Source organism: Empidonax traillii, unplaced genomic scaffold (assembly GCF_003031625.1).
Source record: "Empidonax traillii isolate 1590-97213 ecotype Southwest subspecies unplaced genomic scaffold, ASM303162v1 scaffold1:size7828297, whole genome shotgun sequence".
In the NCBI taxonomy this organism is placed as follows: Eukaryota; Metazoa; Chordata; class Aves; order Passeriformes; family Tyrannidae; genus Empidonax; species Empidonax traillii.
The window spans coordinates 4,235,289-4,250,678 of record NW_020955194.1 but is presented as its reverse complement, the minus strand read 5'-3'; the positions used below and the strand labels follow the sequence as shown (position 1 = coordinate 4,250,678).

The 15,390-nt window shown below is 35.6% G+C and overlaps 1 protein-coding gene across 1 annotated transcript in view; it reads right to left on the bottom strand.

The window, feature by feature from the left end:
* The window catches only part of CFAP47 (cilia and flagella associated protein 47), a 281,400-nt gene that overhangs the window by 25,913 nt on the left and 240,097 nt on the right, over positions 1-15,390 (bottom strand). Inside the window, exons 59-61 of the mRNA XM_027894062.1 lie at positions 14,169-14,328; positions 13,437-13,528; positions 9,306-9,464 (exon numbers count right to left, since the gene is read on the bottom strand). Coding sequence (XP_027749863.1) covers positions 9,306-9,464; positions 13,437-13,528; positions 14,169-14,328 — 411 coding nt within the window. The remainder of the gene's footprint in view (positions 1-9,305; positions 9,465-13,436; positions 13,529-14,168; positions 14,329-15,390) is intronic.

Sequence of the window (15,390 nt, the reverse complement as noted above, 5' to 3'; positions counted from 1 at the left end):
TGGGAGCCCCCGGTGGTCCAGGGGAAAATTCACTGCACTATCACTGCAGAGACCCGGGTTCGATTCCCGGTCGGGGCCCCTCCCCGGGCAGATGGAGCTCGTTAGCCCGTAAGGCAATCCATCTACGTCCTGAGGACCTCGCTGCCACCGTCCAAGCTCGCTTGGCCCCGGCAGATGAACCTCAGGATTAAAGGGTGGGCTCAGTTCCGCGCACACTGTGTCTCACCTAAAAAATCCAATGCGCAGGCTGGAAGGTGTAAAGACCTTCCCCAGTTCTTCGTTCGCGAAGAGACTGGCCATTATTATTATTATAACTATCATACATGCACTTTATTGCAATAAATGTATTTGTTACAATGAAATTAAACATGAACATTTTTCCTACAGTTTGTAAAATTTAGGATCATCCTACGTTGTTCCATGCTTTCCTGTTTCTCTGTTTGAAAAATATAATGTTGATGCCAAGCATTGATTCCAACACAGCCCAAAGCTGTTTAGTCACCCCAAACAAATGTTAGAACATGAAGATTAAGACATTAACAATCAATGGGAGAGAAAGGATGACATCATTTGGAGCGTTCCACAGCGAAAAAAAGTTGCAACTTTTGAGCACGTTTCTTTCAGCAGTTATGTCACACAATAATACTCAGGGAAATCTTATTTTATAGTTCAGATGCTAGGAGGAAAACGTTGTGAATTACGTGCTGCTTTTAGTATCCAAAGACACTTGGTTTTGGCTTGACATATGTAGAACCTTCTAGTTAGAAGCAAATAAATATTTATATTTTTTCTGCTCCAGGCTTTTTTTGTAACCTGTTCTGTGCTTGTATTACATAATTAGTTAAAATATTTCAACAATTTCAACAGATAAAGAAAAATAAAGCATTTATAAGTGCCAATATTTGGAAGCCTAGTTATGCTGGTCTTAACTGGTTTTGATCTAGACTCCTGATCTAGTTTAACACTGCTCAAAAATAAAAAATATAATTATATTTTCATCACAGCTGCCCTGAAGACTTTTATATTATTATACTATAGGAATACTTTGTGAAATGTTAATATTTGATTCTAGACAATTCTGTAATACACATGTTGCCTAAACAAATTGGCAGAAGCCAGAGGGAAAAAAAAAAAAAAAAGAAGTAATGAATCATTGCTAGAAAACCATCCAATTTGTCAAATATTCAGAGTTCTCTTGACTCTTAGAATTTCCAATTTCAATTGTGATGGTAAAAGAAATAAAACATGGAGACAGAATTAATATTTTCTTTGACATGAAGCCAAATACAATATAATCTATATGCCTTGACCCTTTAGCCCAGCTCTTTGTATGCATTCATTCACTAGTTTTCTTTTTAAAAATCACCATTTTTAGTACAGGTAAAATTCTTGTTTTATCTAATGCAAGTTGTAAAATACACATGATGATATAAAATACACCCCAATTAATCCACTTCTGTTCTGTAAATAGAGAGCAACAGGGAGAGCTTTAGCCACATCTGGCTCAACATTTATCAATCCAATTGCTGGGAAGATATAAACATGCTATTTATATACAGTTGGTTACATTTAGGGAATAGAAGTTCTGATTATAAAAAAAATTACTTCCCCACATTTACTCAACAATACTCAATAATTACTCATTATCTAAGAAATGGAGTAAGAATATGGTTTGAGGTAAGAATATGTTTTGAGGTAATTACTCCAAGACAATTCTTTTTTTAAGCATTAAACATTTCTTCTTTTGAAAGACAATTAATCTCAGTCTTTAAGTGTTGTCATTTGTGCAAATAAAGATTTCCAAAAAGGTGGCATGCATTAGGCAACATTCATGTGTGCAGAATTGCTGAAGTACCTATGTTTAAAAACCAATCGGGTTTTTCAGCTATTTAGTTCTATGTCTTGGCTGTCGATTATTTTCAAGTGCTAGTAAGGACATTTCTTAAAAAGCACGAGAATAAAAGTATTTGGTTTGTTTAAATAGCCTCTAAGAAGATGAAAGGATATAGACCACCTAAGGAAAAAAAAAAAATCCAAGGATTTTACACTCTGAGCATATAAATTGAGAAAATGTGAATTTTTGTGTTACATTTACTGTAACATTAATTAATAGATGCCATGCATCTAAAAATTAAAAGACTAGTCTAACAGGTTCCCAAAATAAGAATCTCAGAAATTTACATGACATTTTAGTGGAAAAGAACCTGTATTCAAACTTCAAAAGAGTTAATAACAAAGACATTTGTAGACAGGCCTAATGTCTACAGAAGGTACTGTGAAAGGCCCACTGGATATATCTGACCTCAAATAGAGTTTCACACTGTCATTAGAGAAGCCTTTGTACCTTCCTCCCGGTTTTGAAAAGTGAGTATTTGATTTCACTGAAGTCCAGCTCATTATAGAATGTGTTTTCTGATGATAAAAGTCTAATGGACAGTGGCCTGTGAGGCTGCAGTCCCTCGTGGATACCTAAAGGAGATCAAGCTTTCTGAGCTTTCCACACCTAGGGCTTAACCTGAGGCAGACTTGGGGACATAAAAATGGCACAGGGGAGGATCTTCTCAAGGGACTCTCTTTACTTTCACTCTCTCTCCCTTTTCCAATGAGACAGATGGAAATTAAAGATGTGATGGAAAGATGCTCAGACTATAGAATGCTTACCCCTGTTACAGAGGCTTTTCCTTGGATGGATGCAATAAAACAGAGATGCAAGTGAATTCACTGAACTGGCCTTCCTCACCTCCCTTTCATCAGGCTGGAGTCTTACTCGCAGTCATTTAATAAAGGAGTGCAGTGCAATCACCAAATACAAACATGCAGCGAAAGCCCAGCCATTCATAAATTTGTAGTTTCATGCTTTTCATAAGCCAGATTAATTATTTTCATTTGGTGCTGAATGTAACATACTGCATCTCTCACTGATTTTTTCCACTGGTTCTGATTATTTTTCAAGGCTAAGTGTCCATTATGGGCCTGACACCCAAAAAAGATTTCTTCCCCTCTTGATCTAATAGTCTCCAAACTGCCAAAACAGAAACTAAAAATCCAGACATTCACTACTCACTTCTACCAGACATATAGCATCTCATCTTGACCTTACAAATCTTGTGAAATATCCTTCTCAGCTCTCATTTGACACTTGTCCTTTTCCTGCTTCTCCACTGTCTTCCAGGAGTCTTGACACACACTGACGGAACTCAGCAGACAGTGGGGAATGAACATTAAACATGCAGAAACACCTCACCAGCAAAATCAGAGGCAGACAGAATACATTATTGTACAGTAGATTAAACCATTTTAATACAGTTTTCAAGTAAATGTTCAAGTGAACTGCAAAAAGTGAATTACAAGAGTAATAAAGGAAAAAGAGTAAAAGGAAGTCTGGCGGTCAAGGACATCCTAACATTTAAGTAGACATTATCATCTGGGCAGTAAGAAATGTATCTCAGCTTAGAATTAAAAAGATATTTCTCACTGTAAAATGTCATAACTCCATGATAATATCAGCAGAATAAACAAATTGCACAAGAACCCCAAAAGACCTGCCTGTAGTTTAATATACCTTTCACTAAAGGTGAAAAAGTGCTGTATGCAGGGCATTAAAAAAAACACTAAAGATAACATCATAACTTTACTAAATGTGAGACACCAAATCCCCTTAAACACATAGAAATAAATGGATGAAAAAAGCTATATCCTCCTGTTGATTATGTAATCATTGATCCTCATTGGAAGTCAAGGAAATACTCAATGAAGCTCTGCATATATCTGCATATCTCTTCCCTGCAAATTTATTTCTCTTTCCATATCCAGTCAAAGCTCTTCATCCATACCTTCAAGGCTGTACAAAATTCCACTCTTAGCCATATCTTTTTTTTACCCTACATCATATTGCCTATTTCTCTAGGAATAGCAACTAACTGGAATTCTTATTTTCTAAATGTTTGCTTACATTTGATATTTTTGTTTCCTTATTTTTCTCTTTTAAAACTCTTCTTTAAACCAGCTATCTACTTCTAAACCAAGTTTATACCATATAGAGAGCAGTTAAAAGTCTTTCCTCCCCCCTTTTTTTGATCATTTTTCTTTAAAACACTGCAACAACTGAAAAGGAAGATTATGAATCCATGTATATGAAACCCATGGTGGGCATCTAGTACCTGCTGTTCCATATACATTTCTGCATTGCTCCTTGCAGATTGTTTACATATATTCTCTCTCCCTCTCTGAATCCCTTTTGCACTAATTCCCTTTTCACTATGCCTATCCATCCACCTGCCTCAGAACTCTTTCTTTATTTTGATATTACTTGGCACAGTAAATTAAAACAAAAACCTGAGAAAAAGCAAAAGGATTCTCATCAGCCTGAAGGATCTCCCACATTATTCTCCTCGGACCTGATATTCTACTCAGATTTGTACACTAACCTAAAAATTATTTCTTTAAAGGAATCAATTAAAATATGTTTCTTCATAACCATTATATTCCTTTTCCAACAGGCTAGCCTTTTATTTAGCCTTGTCTTCATTTGTCTGGAAACTGTAGCAGATAAAAATCACATCATTACCTGGGCATAGGAAACATCAAAGCAGCTACTTCATGAATATATCTCATGATTTAGTCTTAATTCACACAGACATAATTTTTTGATGGTATCCTCACCCATTTGCCTCACTTTGAATGTTGCCCATGGAAATCAGTAGCAACTCAGGCTGTCTTTTAACCTTAAACATTCAATTTTGTGTTGGCACACACAGAGGTTAAGATGGAAACTCATTTCACTGTTTTTTCAGTAGTCGTCAACAGTTTTACACCACACTATGGTCTAGTGAAAAAGAATCCATTTTTTATCTTCTGACTTTTTTTAACACACAAAACAGGCTGAGCCACAGAGACTGGAACACAGGTCCTAATCACTAGGGTCACATTTGCTTCTTTTTCCTTATCCAACAGACTGCATTCAGCTATACATAAGGTAGAACATCCATAACATAGCATAATGTAAAATCCTCTACTATAGGACAGATATAATCTCATGGGAGGTATCCACTTGTGTTATATTTTGGATACAGATAAAGTTTCAAAATTAATAAAAGCAGCAAATTTCTGACATTTCACTCTGTCTTCCTCAGCTGGCTTGGAGAAAGAATAATGGCTCAAGGTCACAATTTCATTCAAAGCTCTGTGGTGATTCTATGTAACTTCTAGTTACTTGCCTTATAGTTTTAATATCTAGCTATATCTTCAAAGCTTCAGATCAATGTGTTCTTAAACTGTCAAGACTAGAGGCCTGATACACTAATTTATAAAAAACATAAAGTTGTATATATTCTCCAAAACAACAGGGGAAGGTTGATTTTTTGGGTTGTTTTTTTTTTTTCTTTTCATCATGTTCTGTTGGAAATGTGCAGCGTGGGAGAGATGAAGGGGATCTAGAGATAATAACTTCATTTTCTGTAAGAACAACAAAACTTGAACAGTGCAGCTTCAGACACAGAAGACAAGGACAAAGAATTTTAGCACAAAATGACAATAAGATGTAACCTGGAAATTGAAGAGCATTTAGGGCAGAACAGTTGCATGTGTGCACGTAGTTTTTTACTACAGTGACTGTCAGATACATTATTTGAGGCAAATTTAGGTGCATAAACTCTCTACTTGCTTTTCTATGTTAAAAAGCTGAGAGACAAGGAGAGCACTGTTCCACTGTTCTTCTGGGAAACCTAAAAAATGTATCTCTTAAGGGCTTTGACTAGCAAGGCTTTGTTAATGTTCCATAAATAATGACAAAATAATTCAAAAAATAGTGCAGATTAATGCAGATAGGTCATTGTGAGGTGCTGTGATGCTGCAGAAGCACAACTAAGGTCCTGGAGAGCTATGCTGGCTACAATTTTGAGTTACAGAAGTTTTCCCAAAACATCTTTACACAACAAGGATGTAGTGGTTCCACTTTTATTGGAAGCAACACTTCCTTATCATCCAACCATGGAAATTATAGGAAATTCTGGGAGCCAGAAAAGGGAGGAATGGCAATCACAAGCATACAACAATTAAAGTAATTAATAGACTCTTGCAGCAAATTATATTGCCTAGGTTTTTCCCATCTGCTAACTCAAATTCAGTTTAAGAGATACCTATTTGTGTGTTCTTGTTTCAGAGATACATTATGTTGGGCTATTCAATAAGTTCTTTTGGACTTCTCATGTTTCCTGAATGTAAATCATACTGAAAAATAACACCTGGAAGAATTTAATAATTTCTAGGTTTGTATTATTTATTGTTTTTGCAATTTTGTGAAGCTGAATAAATAACTTCAGATTAGTTTATAATTGATCTTGTTCCCTGTAAGCATTGAATATTTAAACTGAGCATGATTTTGCACGTCAGAAAGTAATTTTAATTAACATAATGATGTTTCTCATTCCTAAGGCTTGCAGATTTCAACATTTTATAAAATGTTAAAGAAACAGAAATAAAAGCAGTTTCAAACCGTTTGCTCACAATTCATGAGTTCTTTTTTTTCAGTATTTGTCATTACTGTTCTACTTATATTCAGAAATAGGAGTAAGGGGGGTTACTTAAGAGATAAAAAATTAGCTGATTTTTTTTTTTAATGGACCCAGTGGTAGCCATGTATATCAACAAATAACTAAAGTACTATTTGAAATTCTTCATTAAAATGCCTGGCATTATTTCAGTTCAATAAAGAAAATAAACAACGCATCAAGTCTTCACATATACTAACATTTTTCTTACGGTTTTAAGATTTCTTTGGTCATATCCAATTTTATTGCACTCACATCCTAAAGGTGAGCCTCCTGATCCACACCTGTCACATTAAATAGAATATCATGGAAAATGAATGCCCTCACACTCGTTTGGATGAATCTCAGCTCTTAAATTTGCTTTACTCAAAAAGATATCTTTAGAGCCACAAGCAAGAAAAAAGACGAAATATACATCTAGAGTGAAAATATGCATTTAATGCAATTGAAAATTATTTTAAAGGACCATATTATATTTGCTATGTCTAAAACATTAAGCTTTTACTATTTGATTCCTGTAACTTTGCTGACTTCTGAACAACAAACTATATCATTTCAGATAGATACTATTTAGATGGTCCCTTCTTAAGAAATTGTAATAGTTTTCTGTGTCAAATGATCTCTATTGGATGAAACTGATTTTTTATGTAAAAGACATGCTTGAAGATTTTTTAATTTAAAGTATTTATACTTGTCGAAATACCTTAAATACTGAAGCACATTATTAGCTGTTTAAATCTGATTTGCCAGTAATTATCATCATTTATCTTTGGATGTAAAAACTGCTTACTACACATCACACATACACCCTGATGAATCACTCTTTCAGAAGAGAAAAAAAATAGCTTGCCAGGCTGTTCTCTTAGAGGTTGAGGCTTTTATTTATGCATTTTTGGTATACTGCAGAAAGCTCAGATAGTACCATTAAAGTTGATTCCTAACAGGCATCAAATTCATCTATCAATAATGACATTTTATTGTCACTGAAAACAATGAAAAGCACAGTTATAAATGATCTTACTACCTATGGTGTAAAGCATTTAATTACCAGACTTTTTGCTTGAAAAGATGCAATGTCCCAAATCAATGTCTTGCAGTATGTGCAGAAGCCAGTGTTAACAAATTATTCCTATGAATAAAACAAGCACTACACATCAGGAATCTTCAAGTCTTTCAAAACACTGCCTCAGTTTTCTCCATGTATGTTTTTCAGATGCCAACATGTTGGAGGGAAGTAGCTCAAGTACGCTTAAGGTAGCCTGCTCCTGTGTGACAAGTCAATAAAGAGCTAAACCTATTATTCTATGATAAAAAAAAAAAAAAAAAGTCCCTTTGTATCTTGATGGACAGCAGTTCTCAAAAGGATGAATAAAGTTATATAATAATATTCACAGTTCTCCAAAGAGGAAAGAATGTACACTGAGAGCTTCACATATATATATTTTTTTTTTACTAGACTGACCACTAACATGTTTTTATATGGGAGTGTAAGATAATAATATGCCCAGACTACAAGTTATCTTTGACATTGCTATAAGAGTAAATTTAATGTTTACATAAGTAATTAAAAACACTAGCTATTTAGTAAGTATATGCTGTGCAAGCTTTTGTTAACAGTTCAACTCCAGATCTCCTCTTATTTTAAAAGCTTTCAAAAATAAAATCTTTTTAAAGATCTGGACAGTGATGGCTGATATGAGACTATGAGGGTAAGCGTGCAGAGCATGGGCATGTTTGCATAAAAATCACCCTTATAGGAAGGATGTAATACATCTAGATTTACCTTTTACAGCTTTTCAGGTTTTCATAGTTATTTGACAGGACAGTTTCTGTAACATGGTATTCCTGCAAAGCCTCTGTTGGAACAGACTCTAAATGTTAGAAACAAGACACAACAGCAAAGTTTGCTGCCTCTCCAACTGATCACCTCACTGCAACATCTGTAAACTCACTTTTTATGACCTTTCAATGCATTACACTCTTACACAAAGTCTCAGCATGTGTGAAACCCTTTCCCTCATTTACAGCTAAGTTAAACACACCTTAGGCTGTCTCATGTTATATATCATAATGTTAAGTTTCAAATGTGCACAATTTTGAAATTTATTGCAGTGACTATGACTGGCAAGGCACATCTATTTCAAGAAATACCAGCGATACAGCAGTAACAAGCATTCTTTTCTTTCCACCTGTGTGTTGTATCATTCTGTTTCAAAGGAGAGGTATATTATGAAAGGCTGGTGTATCTCTGAAGAAATTGATTTTCACTGTGTTCTCAGCAGATTAACAGTAAGTGGAAGCTATCCTTTTACAGAACTTTATCACTCCTTTCGTACAAGCCCTCCTTCTTCAATCCATTCTGCTGCAGATATCGGCCTGCTAGTGGGAATGCATCTTACAAACAGGGACAATCTGCAGATAAATGTTTCCTTGCAGTGCTTACACAGACATATTTTTGCTAACCTTAGACTTTGTGCAGGCTGTTCTCTTTTGAAGCAGAGATTGCAAGCATGCAAGTCTCACATCCAAGACGGACACAAAAAAAAAAAAAGAAAAGAAAGGCCCAGGTTCAAAGGTGCCCATAGCTGAAGACATACTGTTAAACAGATACCCCATATTTGCAAAACAATAGAAATATGAACTGGGACAATTTTTCTAAACCTCACCTTGCCATGGCTGAACTGCACATTTGGTGAAGTAGTTACCTTAGTTGCAACATTCCTAAAACAGCATGATATCAAAACTATTAATTCTTACCATCAGTGACTTTAACTTCTTGGGTTTTGGCTGAATTATCTCCATTGACCACGTCAGAATTTCTTGCATCTGCCACAGCAGTTGCATCAGGAACTACACCCATCAGCAGCATTTCCACTCTTTGCTCTACTCTCTGCCTGGCTTGACAACGCACCACAACTATAGAGAAGTAAAATAACGTGATTTGTAAAGCACTGGCATCTTGATTTTAACAAAGCAATTAAACACAGAGGCAAAACATGCTTTGAGAATGACAAAACACCAGTGAGGATCAAGACAATCAAAAGCCTTCAGTTTCCATTGTTCTGTTTAGGTGAAGTAGCAGAAATATTGCTAAGCAAACAAAAATCTGTTTGTACAATTAGTTCCCCACAGCACTTGCAAATTTCTCTATTATTTTAATCATTAAATGTATCTTCATTTTAGTTCAATTGCAAATGGGAATTATGGCATAGTTTGAAATATGCCAATAAGAAAGGAAGACTGAAACAAAACCAAAGAAATACAAGAACTTGAAGGTTAAATGAAAGAATATTAAGCTACTCTTTGATTTCCTAATTTAAGAAAACTTGTTCAAACTTCAGCTTTAATAGAAATGTCAGAATAAAAAGCATTCTCATACAAGCTTCTGTTTGAAGGACAACAAAGATTTGTTTCAATTCAGAAGAGATTTTAATTTACTTTTCCTAAAATATGTCTTTTTCATTACAAAATTGTTAGGTCTTAACTTACACATTAGTTTTCTAAATCTTGCTTCAATAGTTACTGTTTATGGTCCTTTCAATATGCAATGGAAGAGAAAAAGGAGAAAATTACATGCAAAAACTGAAAGAAAAGACAAATTTTTTTAGAGTTAAGAGAATCAACATGAAAAAGAAGGGCTGATCACGTACTTGGCAGTTTCAAGGCCTAGAAGTCATATTCATCAGAATTAAACCCAACGTTTCTTTAAAAATTAACAGAACTTAACATCAGGAATAATTATAAATAATTCAGAAACACATCATGGTGAGTAATTATGTAAAGTGTTTAAAAAAAAGAGCAATGAAACCCTTTCTTCAATGCCATGTTTATTTAGCTTCAACTTTCAGTTCAGATTCGCAATCATTATTCTGGAAAATAGATTTTTATACACCAAGTTCAAGTAATTCCTTTTCTCCTTTGGTCTTTTCCTGTTTAACAGGGTTGAAGTAATTTCTAGAGCTCTCTTATTTAAGAATGCACTGTCTGCATTACACTAGCTTATCAAATGTTTCAGATTACTGTGTGAATGTGTGAATGTGTTGTGTTCACATCCTTTTTATTCCACAGCTCATCTTGCTACCTGAACTGACTCTTCCTTTTCTTTTTCCTAAATCACTAAGTAATACTTATGCATAAAAGTCAGACACATCTGGGATTTGACTGGACAAGTCCCTCAACAATCTGATCCAATTAAACCTTCTTTTGACCAGGGGATTGGAATAGATGACCTCCAGTGGTCCTCTCCAATCTAAATTGGTGCATGGTGCTTTGACTACAAGAATAAAGGATCTGGATTATCCTCCATTTGTAATTACTTTTATAAAATACCCAAGTTATAATCTACCTAACATGTACTACATGGGCTGTGACCACTGATCATTTTAATTGGTCTCATGAGATAGTAAGCCATGTGACTTCTAGATGTTTAAATACATTACGATGCAAGTAAGAATGACAGAAAGATGAACTGCCTAATATACCAGGAAAGCAGCTTTGGCTTTTGACATAACAGCTTGTAGCCTCCAGGCAATTTTAATAAATGTCTGTATTAAAAGAAATTTCAATACTATTTTGGTTATTATTTAAAATATTTTTAAAAAGTATATTTCTTGTTATTACCTGCTTTGGATTCACGCCTTACAACATGGGGTTTTAAAAAAACAATTTAATAACTGAAAATCATAAGATTTCATAATCAAGGTAGGAATAGAAAGTTTCATAAATACACTTACTCACAGATATTTCAGTTCTCTGGGTCATTTTTGAAGGACCCAGTATTTCCTTAGAAAAAATTTGACCCAATATAACATGCTGGCCAAAGAATTATATGTATTCAAAATCAATGCAATTCTTCTTGTATGCATTACATTTATTGAGCATAAACTAATAGATCACAGTTATAATTTAGTTTTGCTGCTCTAAAGAAGTATTTAGGAATTTAAAGTTAATTAAGATTTTACATTATTTAGGTTTCTGATCATATACAGAAATGATATTACTTAAGCAATTTATGAATGTTAACACATTTAATTCATAGCTTATATGGCAAGTCTTGGGTCCTGCACTTGGGTCATAACAACCCCAGGGAACACCTCAGGCTTGGGTAAGAATGGTTGGGAAGCTGCCCAGTGGAAAAGAACCTTAGGATTTGGTCAAAAATCAGCTGAACATGAGGCAGTGTGGCCAGGTGGCCAAGAAGGCCAATGGCACCTGGTTGGTGTCAGCAATAGCGTGGCCAGCAGGACCAGGACAGGGATCATCCCTCTGTACTCAGCACTGGTGAGGCTGCACCTCAAATCCTGCGCTCAGTTTTGGGCCCCTCATTACAGGAAAGACACTGAGGGGCTGGAGCAGGTCCAGAGAAGGGCTCTGGTCTGGGGAAGGGTCTGGAGCACAAGTTTGATGAGGAGCAGCTGAGGAAGCTGAGGTTTTTCAACCTGGAAAAAAAGAGGCTCAGGAGAAACCTTAGTGCTCTCTACAACTACATGAGAGGAGGTTGTAGCCAGGTGGGGGTTGGTCTCTTCTCCCAAGTAACAAACAACAAGACAAAAGGAAATGGCCTCAAGTTGCGCCAGGGGAGGTTTAGAATAGATATTAGGAAAAATTTCTCCGTGGAAAGCAGGCTCAGGCATTGGAATGAGGTGCACAGAGAAGTGGCAGAATCATCATACCTGGAAGTGTTCAAAAACATGTAGATGTGGTGCTTACAGTACTGGTTTAGTGGTAAGACAGAGGTGTTGTGTTAGTGGTTGGACTCAATCTTAGTGGTCTTTTCCAACCTTAATGATTCTGTGACTCCAATGAAAACAACAGCCCAATAAAAGAGAGATTTATCTCAGAGTGCCAGTGAATTATATAAGAGATTTAAATAACACAACAAATATTCACATCAATATACATAGTTTTAATGCTAATGAGACTCATTAAAGCCATCATTTGTGGCAACAGCTGATTACATGATAATATTCTGTTTCATTCCTTAAGGTATTAAAGGGGAAATTAAAGAGATGAAAGCTCTAATTAATACCACATCATTGGCATTTGTCTACAAGTAGAGTCCTTAAGCAATATAAATTAACGACAGTACAAATATCTATTTCTATGTTTTTACAGAAATTGTTCCTGTACTTTAATACATTTAGTGTAGATAGTGTAGACAGGTATTATATTCACTTATTCACTCATCAAAAGGTAAGTTGAAAGGACAAGTTGCTATAAAATTGTCCTTCATCTACACATTGAAATGTAGCCTCATCAAGGTTATAGACTTAAAAAGTTGTTCACAATTTCCTGTTTCACAATTCTGGGATTACATCTCACCTTTAAAAAATTGGTGATAAATTCTATAAGCATTAACTACCCCCAAAATAAGCAACCAAAAAGACCCCTATGAGTGTCAGTCATTTTTTAGTGCAAGTTTACTTCTCAGAAGCAAAGGGGAAACTTATTGCTATTCACACAACTCTATATTCTGCTTTTGATTAAGAAACAAAATTCAAGGCTGACAAAAACAGTGAACATCTACTCCAATATTTTGCACCCTATAAACTCCCCAGAAGAGTGCTCTGGGTATGCAAGCAGAAATCTACTCTTGAGTAAGTTAGACTTACCTTCAGTTCTCAAACTCAGCATCAATTGGTACAGTGAAGGGCACAGGCCTTAAGATTTACAACTGCCCCCAACTCCTTTTATCCACAATGAGAACTAAATAATAGATCCAGATTTGTAGGTTGAAAAAGGAGATTTTATTTATAATATGTGATTTTCTCTTTTTTTAGGATGTAGCAAAGTACTGCTGTAAATGCTTGTGATCAAGAAGGTGAGAACATAAATGACTAATTAATTTTCTCAAATTTATTGTTCAAGATTTTTTCAACCATTACCTACCTAATTTCTGCTGTGGTGCTTCAGGTATTCCATGAACTGGAAATCTCCAGAGTATTCCCTCGATTCCCTCATTCTCTGCTTGAAAAATATTCCTAGGAAAATAAGTGAAGAGTATCATAATGATAGACTGCTGAGATTTCTTTTTCCAAAGCAATCTAGAATTTAGAGTTGTTGGAAAGGTTAGACTCTATTTTATTGTGTATAGTAATGACAAATATATCTGAGAAAAATAAGAAATAAAGTTCAACCATAAGCTATAACTTATATCAGCTACAGCTTACATCCACCCAGCATATTTGAATATTATTCGGTCTGGATATGAGAACATTTGGCCTGACCTGCATTCTGACAGGTCATGTTTACACTAAAACAAAGTTTATGCAGTTTATGTGTTACATAAACGTATCCAAATGAGAACCATAATTAGCCTAAATACACAGAAAAAACAGAGGTATCTGAGAGCTTTGTTCAATATCCATAACTGCACTGCCTGCTAGTACTTCACATTTTCTTTATTTAGAGTGAGAACAGGTAGATTTTAAAACAGAGGGAATTCTTACCCTGAATCTGCATACTTTGCAGGGTACATGTAAAGCTTTTGAAGGACACCCATTGCCCTCAAAATCAGACACTTGATTGCCTTTGGGAGCTACACACAAATAGCCAAAGGGGAAATGATGCCAGGCTTGAGTATCCTCAACTACTTTTTCCTTTCCTATTAGAATAAATTACCTGTTTAAGTCTTTCTTTGATCCAGCAGATACCTCATAAGTCCAGTTTTCACCATTTTCCTTCCTTACACGAACTATCACCTCAGCTTTATACATTTTCATTGTATGTGGCATGAATAACACAGGGATATTCAGCTCTTCTTTTGGAGCTAAATGGATTCCTGTAAGATGGAACAGATTGTTATGGTATTTTGAACAATTTTGAAAATTATTGGTTTACTCATATACTTCCCTTTTGCTTTTCAACCACTGTTTAACATTTTATCCCAGTGTACGGTTTTCCCTGTGAAAAGTTCCATTTTATCCTGCTCTTGCTACAGCCAATTCTTACCTTATGGTAGAACTTGGGGTCTGTCTTCTTGTAATCAGATACATTATGTTTCAATGTCCTGGATAGAGGAGTTTATATGAAACGTTGTTTTAGACTTTTACTTATTGATAAACTTTGAAATGGGGTCCAGAGGAACTCTGAAGGCTCAAACCAAAAAAAACCACTACTATGTCTCACATTTAATATTCAGAGATCATGTGTAACATATGTATGTCAATCCCACGATTTTCTAGGGCCTAAGTCATGTTTTTTTCAGCATCTGTGGGTTTCACTAGTGAGTAACACTGCATTCAAGATATAATTGTAATATGCTGTGACGGTTTGGACTTGGCTCCTTGCCAAATGCTCGAAAGTTAGGACAGCAGTCCCTTTCCCCCTTTCTTTCTTCCCTTAGGTTAAAGGAGAAAGAAACTATAAAAATTAAAGAACTCACAGTCAAGCTGCTTATATAAAAATATATCTATATTTACGCAAATTATAGTTATATACAGTTAAGATGCTATATACACAGAAAAAGGGGGTCTACCTCCCGCAGGGATAGGGAAAGGGAAAAAGGGGACAAAAGGGAACAAAAGGGACACCGAACAGGTATACTAGATCAAACTATACTAATAACTAACAAAACAGATCTCACCACGTCCCTTAGAACAGCAGGATTGGCAGTCACAGCCAGCACTCTCCAAACCCCCACGTGGTAGGACAGCGGACTCTGCAGGCCTCAGCCTTAGATAAGCGAGACCAACGCAGGGACCCACTGTTCCCAGACCTCGCCGGAAGAGAAGAGAGCGAGGTCTCTAATCTCCGACTTATTTATATTCTGGTTTACGTAAAAATTGTGTGGAATACTGGGTACTTGGCTCCTTCCTTGGTTACAAACTGGTCACCAAGGAAG